Genomic DNA, 10,826 nt, shown 5'->3' with positions numbered 1-10,826 from the left:
CGAGCGCGGCCATGGGGCAGGAACGCGGCGCCGTGGGGCGCCCCACGGCGAGGGGGGCGCCCCTGGATTTCGGGGCCGGGGCGGCCTTTCGGGGGAAGCCGTGGGGCGAACTGGTGCGGGCGCTGGTGGTGCTGCGCCTCTGCGCCGTCGCCCCACTGGTGCGCAACGCCGCCGGGGTGAGCGCGACCCACAAGCGGCGCCGTGGGGCAGAGAGGGGGCGGTGGTGGTGGTGGTGGTGGGGGGTTTCAATCTTACCTCTGCCCCATAGATCCTGCGGGCGTCGCGGCGGGTGTTGGGGGCCCGGCTGTGGGGCGCGCTGCTGCGGGCCACCTTCTACGGGCAGTTCGTGGGGGGCGCGACCCACGGCGAGGTGGAGGCCACGGCCCGAAGGCTGCGCGCCGTGGGGCTGCGCCCCATGTTGGCCGTCCCCATCGAGGAGGAGGTGGGGCAGGAGAAGGACGGGTATGTGGGGCGGAATGGGGGGGGGGGGTTAAAGGGGTCCTGAGCCACTGCTATGGGGCGGGGAGGGGGTTTAAGGGGTCCTGCCCCACTTCTATGGGGTGAGGAGGGGGATTTAGGGCTCCTGCCCCACTTCTATGGGGCAGAACGGGGAGTTTAAGGGGTTCTGCCCCACTTCTATGGGGTGAGGAGGGGGGGCAGAGGGGGTTAGGGGGTCCTGCCCCACTTCTATGGGGCAGAACGGGGAGTTTAAGGGGTCCTGACCCACTTCTATGGGGTGAGAAGGGGGTTTAAGGGCTTCTGCCCCACTTCTATAGGGCAGAACGGGGAGTTTAAGGGGTCCTGACCCACTTCTATGGGGTGAGGAGGGGGGGCGGGGGGGGTTAGGGGGTCCTGCCCCACTTCTATGGGGCAGAATGAGAGGTTTAAGGGTTCCTGCCCCACTTCTATGGGGTGAGGAGGGGGTTTAAGGGGTTCTGACCCACTTCTATGGGGCAGAATGGGGGGTTTAAGGGGTTCTGCCCCACTGCTATGGGGTGAGGAAGGGGTTTAAGGGGTCCTGCCCCACTTCTATGGGGTGAGGAGGGGGGGCAGGGGGGGTTAGGGGGTCCTGCCCCACTTCTATGGGGCAGAACGGGGAGTTTAAGGGGTTCTGCCCCACTTCTATGGGGCAGAATGAGAGACTTAAGGGGTCCTGCCCCACTTCTATGGGGTGAGGAGGGGGATTTAGGGGCCCTGACCCACTTCTATGGGGCAGAATGGGGAGTTTAAGGGCTTCTACCCCACTTCTATGGGGCGGGGAAAGGGTTTAAGGGGTCCTGACCCACTTCTATGGGGCAGAACGGGAAGTTTAAGGGCTTCTGCCCCACTTCTATGGGGTGAGGAGGAGGTTTAAAGGGTCCTGACCCACTTCTATGGGGCAGAATGGGCGTTTAAGGGGTTCTGCCCCACTTCTATGGGGCGGGGAGGGGGTTTAAGGGCTCCCACCCCACTTCTATGGGGCAGAAAGGGGAGTTTAAGGGGTCCTGCCCCACTTCTATGGGGTGAGGAAGGGGTTTAAGGGGTCCCGACCCACTTCTATGGGGCAGAACGGGGAGTTTAAGGGCTTCTACCCCACTTCTATGGGGCGGGGAGGGGGTTTAAGGGCTCCCGCCCCACTTCTATGGGGCAGTATGGGGGGTTTAAGGGGTCCTGACCCACTTCTATGGGGTGAGGAGGGGGATTTAGGGCTCCTGCCCCACTGCTATGGGGTGAGAAGGGGGTTTAAGGGCTCCCGCCCCACTTCTATGGGGCAGAATAAGCATTTAAGGCCTCCTGCCCCACTTCTATGGGGCACAATGGGCATTTAAGGGCTCCTGACCCACTTCTATGGGGCAGAAAGGGGAGTTTAAGGGGTCCTGCCCCACTTCTATGGGGTGAGAAGGGGGTTTAAGGGCTCCCGCCCCACTTCTATGGGGCAGAATAAGCATTTAAGGCCTCCTGCCCCACTTCTATGGGGCACAATGGGCATTTAAGGGCTCCTGCCCCACTTCTATGGGGCAGAACGAGGAGTTTAAGGGCTTCTGCCCCACTTCTATGGGGTGAGGAGGGGGATTTAGGGGCCCTGCCCCACTTCTATGGGGCAGAACGGGGGTTTAAGGGCTCCCGCCCCACTTCTATGGGGCAGAACGGGGGTTTAAGGGCTCCCGCCCCACTTCTATGGGGCAGAACGGGGGTTTAAGGGCTCCCGCCCCCCTCCTCCCCCTCCGCGTGGGGCAGGGAGGAGTGGTACGAGGCCAACCGTGGGGCGGCGCTGGAATGTGTGGGGCTGGCGGCCGCCACCGGCCCCCACCCCATGATGCAGCTGAAGGTGACGGCGCTGATGAGCGCCCGCCTCTGCGTGAGTTGGGGGGCAGCCCCACGGCGGCCCCGACCCCCCGACCCCCCGGCGCCGTGGGGCAGCCCCACATCCCCCCTCCCACCCCACACATCCCCCAGCCCCACTGTCCCTCCCTTCACCTCCACCCCACATCCCCCCCTTCCCCTCACCCCCCCCCCCCCGCTGTGGGGCAGCCCCACATCCCTCCGCCCCACATCTCCGCCCCACATCCCTCTGCCCCACATCTCCGCCCCACATCCCCATCTCTGCCCCACATCCCCCCCACCCCACATCTCCGCCCCACAACCCTCTGCCCCACATCTCCACCCCACATCTCCACCCCACATCCCTCTGCCCCACAGCTCCACCCCACATCTCTGCCCCACATCTCCACCTCTGCCCATCTTCGCCCCATATTCCTCTGCCCCACATCCCCCAACTCCGCCCCACATCTCCGCCCCACATCCCTCTGCCCCACATCTCCACCCCACATCTTTGCCCATCTCCACCCCACATCCCTCCGCCCCACATCTCTGCCCCACATCCCCACCTCCCCCCCACATCTCCTTCCCACATCCCCAACTCCACCCCACATCTCCGCCCCACAACCCCATCTCCACCCATCTCCGCCCCACATCTCTGCCCCACATCCCTCTGCCCCACAGCTCCACCTCACATCTCCGCCCCACAGCTCCACCCCACATCCCCACCCCACATCCCCATCTCCGCCCCACATCTCCGCCCATCTCCACCCCACATCCCTCTGCCCCACAGCTCCGCCCCACACCCCCATCTCTGCCCATCTCCGCCCCACATCCCCATCCCCACCCCACATCTCCGCCCCACATCCCCATCTCCGCCCCACATCCGTCTCCGCCCATCTCCACCTCACATCCCTCCGCCCCACATCTCCGCCCCACATCCCCATCTCCACCCATCTCCGCCCCACATCCCTCTGCCCCACAGCTCCACCCCACATCTCTGCCCCACATCCCCACCTCCCCCCCACATCTCCTTCCCACATCCCCATCTCCACCCCACATCTCCGCCCCACATCTCTGCCCCACATCCCTCCGCCCCACAGCTCCACCCCACATCCCCACCCCACATCCCCATCTCCGCCCCACATCTCTGCCCATCTCCACCCCACATCCCTCCGCCCCACAGCTCCGCCCCACACCCCCATCTCTGCCCATCTCCGCCCCACATCCCCATCCCCACCCCACATCTCCGCCCCACATCCGTCTCCGCCCATCTCCACCTCACATCCCTCCGCCCCACATCTCCGCCCCACATCCCCATCTCCACCCATCTCCGCCCCACATCCCTCTGCCCCACATCTCCGCCCCCACCCCCCCCACCTCCCGCCGTGGGGCAGCCCCACATCTCCCCCCGCCGCCCCCCAGGAGAGGATGTCGCGCCTGCTGGCCGAGCCCACGCCGGAGCTGACGCCGGAGCGCCTGGCGGCCATCTTGGAAGGCCAGGTGACCCCGCCCCCTCCGGCCCCGCCCCGCTAAGCCCCGCCCCCCCATCCCCCAAAAAACCCCTAAAATCGATTAAAGGGGGGGGGGGGGACCCCCCAAAAACCCTCCCCCCCCCTCCCCCCCACAGCAGGCGCCGGCCTTTCCCCACCTGACGCCGGAGGAGAACCGTCACTTGGGGGTCGCGCTGCGGCGGTTGGACGACGTCGCCGGGGTAAGGCGGCGGGGCGGGGCGGGGCGGGGCGGGGCGTGGCGGGGCGTGGCGGGGCGGCCAATGAGAGGGCTGCGCTCAGCACGCGGCGGGGCGGGGCGTGCGGCTGCTGGTGGACGCGGAGACGAGCGACCTCAACCCGGCGCTGAGTCTGGTGACGCTGACGCTGATGGGGCGGCACAACGGGGCGGCGCCGTGGGTCTGGAACACCTACCAGGCCTACCTGCGGGTGAGGCGGGGGGCGGGGATGTGGGGCAGAGGGGTGTGGGGTGGGGGGTGGGGTGGGGGGTGGGGTGGGGATGTGGGGTGGGATGTGGGGCAGAGGGATGTGGGGTGGGGCGTGGGGTGGGGATGTGGGGTGGAGATGTGGGGTGGATGTGGGGTGGATGTGGGGTGGGATGTGGGGTGGGGTGTGGGGTGGAGATGTGGGGTGGGATATGGGGGTGGGGTGTGGGGTGGGATGTGGGGCAGAGGGATGTGGGGTGGGGGGTGGGGTGGGGATGTGGGGTGGGGATGTGGGGTGGATGTGGGGTGGGGTGGGGGGTGGGGTGGGATGTGGGGCAGAGGGATGTGGGGTGGGGGGGCGGGGGAGGGGAGATGGGGATGTGGGGCAGAGGGATGTGGGGTGGGGGGTGGGGTGGATGTGGGGCGGGATGTGGGGGTGGGGATGTGGGGTGGGGATTTGGGGTGGGGCTGTGGGGTGGGATATGGGGGTGGGGTGGGGGGTGGGGTGGGATGTGGGGGGGAGATGGGGATGTGGGGCAGAGGGATGTGGGGTGGGGTGGGTATGTGGGGTGGGGCTGTGGGGCAGAGGGATGTGGGGTGGGGGGTGGGGTGTGGGGTGGGGATGTGGGGTGGGGATGTGGGGGTGGGGGGCGGGGGGCGGATGTGGGGCAGAAGGATGTGGGGTGGGGGGTGGGGTGGGGATTTGGGGTGGGGTGTGGGGTGGATGTGGGGTGGGGTGTGGGGTGGGGCTGTGGGATGTGGGGCAGGATGTGGGGGTGGGGGGTGGGGGTGGGATATGGGGGTGGGTATGTGGGGTGGGGCTGTGGGGCAGAGGGATGTGGGGTGGGGCGTGGGGTGGGGATGTGGAGCAGGATGTGGGGGTGGGGGGTGGGGTGGGATGTGGGGCAGAGGGATGTGGGGTGGGGTGTGGGGTGTGGGGTGTAGATGTGGGGTGGGATATGGGGGTGGGGTGGGATGTGGGGCAGAGGGATGTGGGGCGGGATGTGGGGTGGGGATTTGGGGTGGGATATGGGGGTGGGGTGTGGGGTGGATGTGGGGCGGGATGTGGGGGTGAAGATGTGGGGTGGGGATGTGGGGCAGAGGGATGTGGGGTGGGGTGTGCGGTGAAGATGTGGGGCAGGATGTGGGGCGGGATGTGGGGCGGGATGTGGGGTGGATGTGGGGTGGAGATGGGGATTGTGGGGCAGGATGTGGGGCAGAGATGTGGGGCAGAGGGATGTGGGGTGGATGTGGGATGTGGGGTGGGGTTGTGGGGGTGGGGTGTGGGGTGGATGTGGAGTAGAGATGGGGATGTGGGGCAGAGGGATGTGGGGTGGGGATGTGGGGTGGGGATTTGGGGTGGAGATGTGGGGTGGGGCTGTGGGGCAGAGGGATGTGGGGCAGGATGTGGGGGTGGAGCTGTGGGGATGTGGGGGTGGGGTGTGGGGTGGATGTGGGGTGGGGATGGGGATTGTGGGGCGGGATGTGGGGCGGGATGTGGGGTGAAGATGTGGGGCAGGATGTGGGGTGGGATATGGGATGTGGGGCAGGATGTGGGGTGAAGATGTGGGGCAGGATGTGGGGTGGGATATGGGATGTGGGGCGGGATGTGGGGCGGGATGTGGGGCAGGAGGGGGGAGACGTGGGGCAGAACGGTGACCGCGTGGGGCGTGTGCCGTGGGGCGGGCGTGGTGCCGGGCGTGACACCATGGGCGGGGCCTCCCCCCCCCCCCCCCAGCAGGACGGGCGGGGCCGGCTGGAGGGGGACGCGGCGTGGGCGTGGCGCCGTGGGGCGCGGTTCGGGGCGAAGCTGGTGCGGGGGGCGTACCTGGAGGCGGAGCCTCGGCCGGAGCTCCTTCAACCCTCCTTCGAAGCCACCAATCGCAGGTGAGGGAGGAGGCGGGCGGGGAGGGAGGAGGCGGGGCCTTCCTGCCCCATAGCCCGCCCCATAAGTGTGGGGCGGGGCCGTGGGGCAGCTATGGGGAGTGCCTGGAGGCGGCCTTGGCCATGGCGGCCCGGCGGGAGGGCGGAGTGGCGCTGATGGTGGCCACTCACAACGAGGCCTCGCTGCTGCAGGCGGCCCGTAGGTGAGAAGCCCCGCCCCCCCCCCCCAAACCCCACCCCAAGCCCCGCCCTAGGGCGTGGCCCTCCCCACCGCGGGGGGGGTGATGACGTCACTGTGGGGGGGGGGCGGGGGCAGGATGGAGGAGTTGGGCATCCCCCGGGGGGACGGCGGCGGCGTCTGCTTCGGGCAGTTGTTGGGGATGGGCGACCACCTCTCCCTGGCGCTGGGTAGGGCGGGGCCTGGGGGCGGGGCTAAGGGAAGGGTGGGGCGGGGGGCGTGGCCACGGGGAGGGGGGAGGGGGGCGGGGTCTTGGGGTGTCCTCCAGTGGGGGTTGGGGGTCCCCGTTGGGGAGTTTTGGGGTGGATCCCCTTATCCAAAGTGGGATTGGGGGGGGTTGGGGGCGGGGCTAAGGGAAGGGTGGGGCTGGGGGCGTGGCCAAGGGGAGGGCGGGGTCTTGGGGTGTCACCCCCGGTGGGGTTTGGGTCTAATTGAGGGGATTTGGGGGTCCCCGTTGGGGGGGTTTGGGGGGATCCCCTTCTCCAAAGTGGGATTGGGGGGGGTTGGGGGCGTGGCTAAGGGAAGGGTGGGGCGGGGGGCGTGGCCACGGGGAGGGGCGGGGTCTTGGGGTGTCCTCCAGTGGGGTTTGGGGTCCCCCCGGTGGGGTTTGGGGGTCCCCCTTGGGGGGTTTTGGGGGTGTCTCCCTCCTACAAAGTGGGATTCGGAGGGGTTGGGGGCGTGGCTAAGGGAAGGGTGGGGCGGGGGGCGTGGCCAAGGGGAGGGGCGGGGTCTTGGGGTGTCCTCCAGTGGGGGTTGGGGGTCCCCGTTGGGGGGTTTTGGGGGTGTCTCCCGCCTACAAAGTGGGATTCGGAGGGGTTGGGGGCGTGGCCAAGGGAAGGGTGGGGCGGGGGGCGTGGCCACGGGGAGGGGCGGGGTCTTGGGGTGTCACCCCCGGTGGGGTTTGGGTCTAATTGAGGGGATTTGGGGGTCCCCGTTGGGGGGGTTTTGGGGTGGATCCCCTTCTCCAAAGTGGGATTGGGGGGGGTTGGGGGCGTGGCTAAGGGAAGGGTGGGGCTGGGGGCGTGGCCACGGGGAGGGGCGGGGTCTTGGGGTGTCCCCCAGTGGGGTTTGGGTCTAATTGAGGGGATTTGGGGGTTCCCGTTGGGGGGTTTTGGGGGGATCCCCTTCTCCAAAGTGGGATTGGGGGGGTTGGGGGCGTGGCTAAAGGAAGGGTGGGGCTGGGGGCGTGGCCACGGGGAGGGGAGGGGTCTTGGGGTGTCCTCCAGTGGGGTTTGGGTCTAATTGAGGGGATTTGGGGGTCCCCCGGGGGGATTTTGGGTCCCATTGGGCGGATTTTGGGTCCCATTGGGTGAATTTTGGGGTCCCCCGGGGGGATTTGGGGTCCAATCGGGCAGTTTTGGGGCTCCCCCAGGGGGAATTTTGGGTCCAATTGAGGGGATTTTGGGTCCCATTGGGGGAATTTTGGGTCCAATTGAGGGGATTTTGGGCTCCCCCGGGGGGATTTTGGGTCCCATTGGGGGGATTTGGGGTCCAATTGAGGGGATTTTGGGTCCCATTGGGTGAATTTTGGGGTCCCATTGGGGGAATTTTGGGTCCAAATGAGGGGATTTTGGGTCCCATGGGGTGAATTTTGGGGTCCCCCGGGGGGGATTTTGGGTCCAATCGGGTGGTTTTTGGGTCCAATTGAGGGGATTTTGGGTCCCATTGGGAGAATTTTGGGCCCAATTGAGGGGATTTTGGGTCCCATTGGGGGAATTTTGGGTCCAATCGGGCAGTTTTTGGGCTCCCCCGGGGGAGAATTTTGGGTCCCATTGGGGGGATTTTGGGTCCAATTGAGGGGATTTTGGGTCCCATTGGGTGAATTTTGGGCTCCCCAGGGGGGATTTGGGGTCCAATCGGGCAGTTTTTGGGCTCCCCCGGGGGGATTTTGGGTCCCATTGGGGGATTTTGGGGTCCCCCAGGGGGATTTGGGGTCCAATCGGGCGGTTTTTGGGTCCAATTGAGGGGATTTTGGGTCCCATTGGGGGAATTTTGGGTCCAATTGGGCAGTTTTTGGGCTCCCCCGGGGGGGATTTTGGGTCCCATTGGGGGGATTTTGGGTCCAATTGAGGGGATTTTGGGTCCATTGGGTGAATTTTGGGGTCCCATTGGGGGAATTTTGGGTCCAAATGAGGGGATTTTGAGTCCCATGGGGTGAATTTTGGGGTCCCCGGGGGGGATTTTGGGTCCAATCGGGTGGTTTTTGGGTCCAATTGAGGGGATTTTGGGTCCCATTGGGGGAATTTTGGGTCTAATTAAGGGGATTTTGGGCTCCCCCGGGGGAATTTGGGGTCCAATCGGGCGGTTTTTGGGTCCCATTGGGTGAATTTTGGGCTCCCCCGGGGGGATTTTGGGTCCAATCGGGTGGTTTTTGGGTCCAATTGAGGGGATTTTGGGTCCCATTGGGGGAATTTTGGGCCCAATTGAGGGGATTTTGGGTCCCATTGGGTGAATTTTGGGCTCCCCCGGGGGGATTTGGGGTCCAATCGGGCAGTTTTTGGGTCCAATTGAGGGGATTTTGGGTCCCATTGGGTGAATTTTGGGGTCCCATTGGGGGGATTTTGGGTCCAATTGAGGGGCTTCTGGGTCCCATTGGGGGAATTTTGGGTCTAATTGAGGGGATTTTGGGCTCCCCAGGGGGGATTTTGGGTCCTATTGGGTGAATTTTGGGCTCCCCCGGAGGGATTTGGGGTCCAATCGGGCGGGTTTTGGGTCCAATTGAGGGGATTTTGGGTCCCATTGGGGGGATTTTGGGTCCAATCGGGCAGTTTTTGGGCTCCCCCGGGGGAGAATTTTGGGTCCCATTGGGGGGATTTTGGGTCCAATTGAGGGGATTTTGGGTCCCATTGGGTGAATTTTGGGCTCCCCCGGGGGGATTTTGGGTCCCATTGGGGGGATTTTGGGTCCAATTGAGGGGCTTCTGGGTCCCATTGGGCGGATTTTGGGCTCCCCCGGGGGGATTTTGGGTCCAATCTGGCGGTTTTTGGGTCCAATTGAGGGAATTTTGGGTCCAATCGGGCAGTTTTTGGGCTCCCCCGGGGGAGAATTTTGGGTCCCATTGGGGGGATTTTGCATCCAATCGAGCGCATTTGGACCCCAAACCCCCCCCCCCACCCGCTTTTTGGGGCGCCGGCGCTGACGGGGGGGCGTGGGGCCGGGCGTGGGGCGCAGGGGCGGCGGGTTTCGCCGTGTACAAGTCGGTGCCGTGGGGCCCGGCGGAGGCGGTGCTGCCCTACCTGGCCCGGAGGGCGGCCGAAAATCGGGGGGCGTTGGGGGGCGCCCGGAAAGAAGCGCTTCTCTTGGCCCGAGAGCTGCGCCGCCGCCTCCTGCGCCGCCCCTGACCTGCGAACGACACCCCACATCCCCCCCCCCACCCCCCAAAAATCCCCACACACACCCCCCCCCGAAACACAGCACCCCCCACACTTGCACCCAACGCTCCCCCTCCCCCCCCCTCCGCAGCCCCTCAAAATGCCCCGAAAACGCACCCCCACCCCCGCCCCGACACCCCCCAAAATGTCCTGAAATCCCCCAAAAACCTGACACCCCACCACCACCCTCACACCCCCCAAAATGCCCTGAACCCCCCAAAAAATCACCCCCCCACCCCCGCCCCGACACACCCCAAAATGTCCTGAAATCCCCCCAAAACCTGACACCCCCCCACCCCCCCAAAAATCCCCGCACCCCCCCCCCGAAACACAGCACCCCCCACACTTGCACCCAACGCTCCCCCTCCCCCCCCTCCGCAGCCCCTCAAAATGCCCCGAAAACGCACCCCCACCCCCGCCCCGACACCCCCCAAAATGTCCTGAAATCCCCCAAAAACCTGACACCCCACCACCACCCTCACACCCCCCAAAATGCCCTGAACCCCCCAAAAAATCACCCCCCCACCCCCGCCCCGACACACCCCAAAATGTCCTGAAATCCCCCCCAAAACCTGACACCCCCCACCCCCCAAAAATCCCCGCACCCCCCCCCCCGAAACACAGCACCCCCCACACTTGCACCCAACGCTCCCCCTCCCCCCCCTCCGCAGCCCCTCAAAATGCCCCGAAAACGCACCCCCACCCCCGCCCGACACCCCCAAAATGTCCTGAAATCCCCCCAAAATCTGACACCCCCCCACCCCCCCTCACACCCCCCAAAATGCCCTGAACCCCCCCAAAAAACACCCCCCCACCCCCCTCACACCCCCCAAAATGCCCTGACCCCCCCCAAAAAATCATCCCCCCACTCCCCCCGACACCCCCCAAAATGTCCTGAAATCCCCCAAAAATCTGACACCCCCCCACCCCCCCAAAATCCCCTGAACCCCCCCAAAACCTGACACCCCCCCACCCCCCCCAAAATCCCGACCCCCCCCAAAAAACACCCCCCCACCCCCCCTCAACACCCCCAAAATGCCCTGAACCCCCCCAAAAAACACCCCCCCACCCCCCGAACCCCCCCAAAATCCCCTGAACC

At 66.1% G+C, this 10,826-nt stretch overlaps 1 protein-coding gene across 1 annotated transcript; it reads left to right on the top strand.

Moving 5' to 3' along the window:
- Positions 1-11: 11 nt before the first annotated feature.
- PRODH2 (proline dehydrogenase 2) lies at positions 12-9,705 on the top strand (the record flags this gene model as incomplete). The annotated part of the gene is made up of 10 exons (XM_082500679.1): positions 12-176; positions 269-462; positions 2,218-2,338; positions 3,724-3,801; positions 3,932-4,012; positions 4,092-4,238; positions 5,976-6,121; positions 6,211-6,321; positions 6,435-6,526; positions 9,528-9,705. 10 exons carry the CDS (start codon positions 12-14, stop codon positions 9,695-9,697), a joined length of 1,305 nt encoding a protein of 434 aa, XP_082356805.1. The 3' UTR covers positions 9,698-9,705.
- Between the last annotated feature and the right edge of the window lie 1,121 nt (positions 9,706-10,826).

This window comes from Vanellus vanellus (genome assembly GCF_965231255.1).
Source record: "Vanellus vanellus genome assembly, contig: HAP1_SCAFFOLD_1326, whole genome shotgun sequence".
Taxonomy (NCBI): Eukaryota; Metazoa; Chordata; class Aves; order Charadriiformes; family Charadriidae; genus Vanellus; species Vanellus vanellus.
This window is presented reverse-complemented; position numbering and strand designations above follow the sequence as displayed.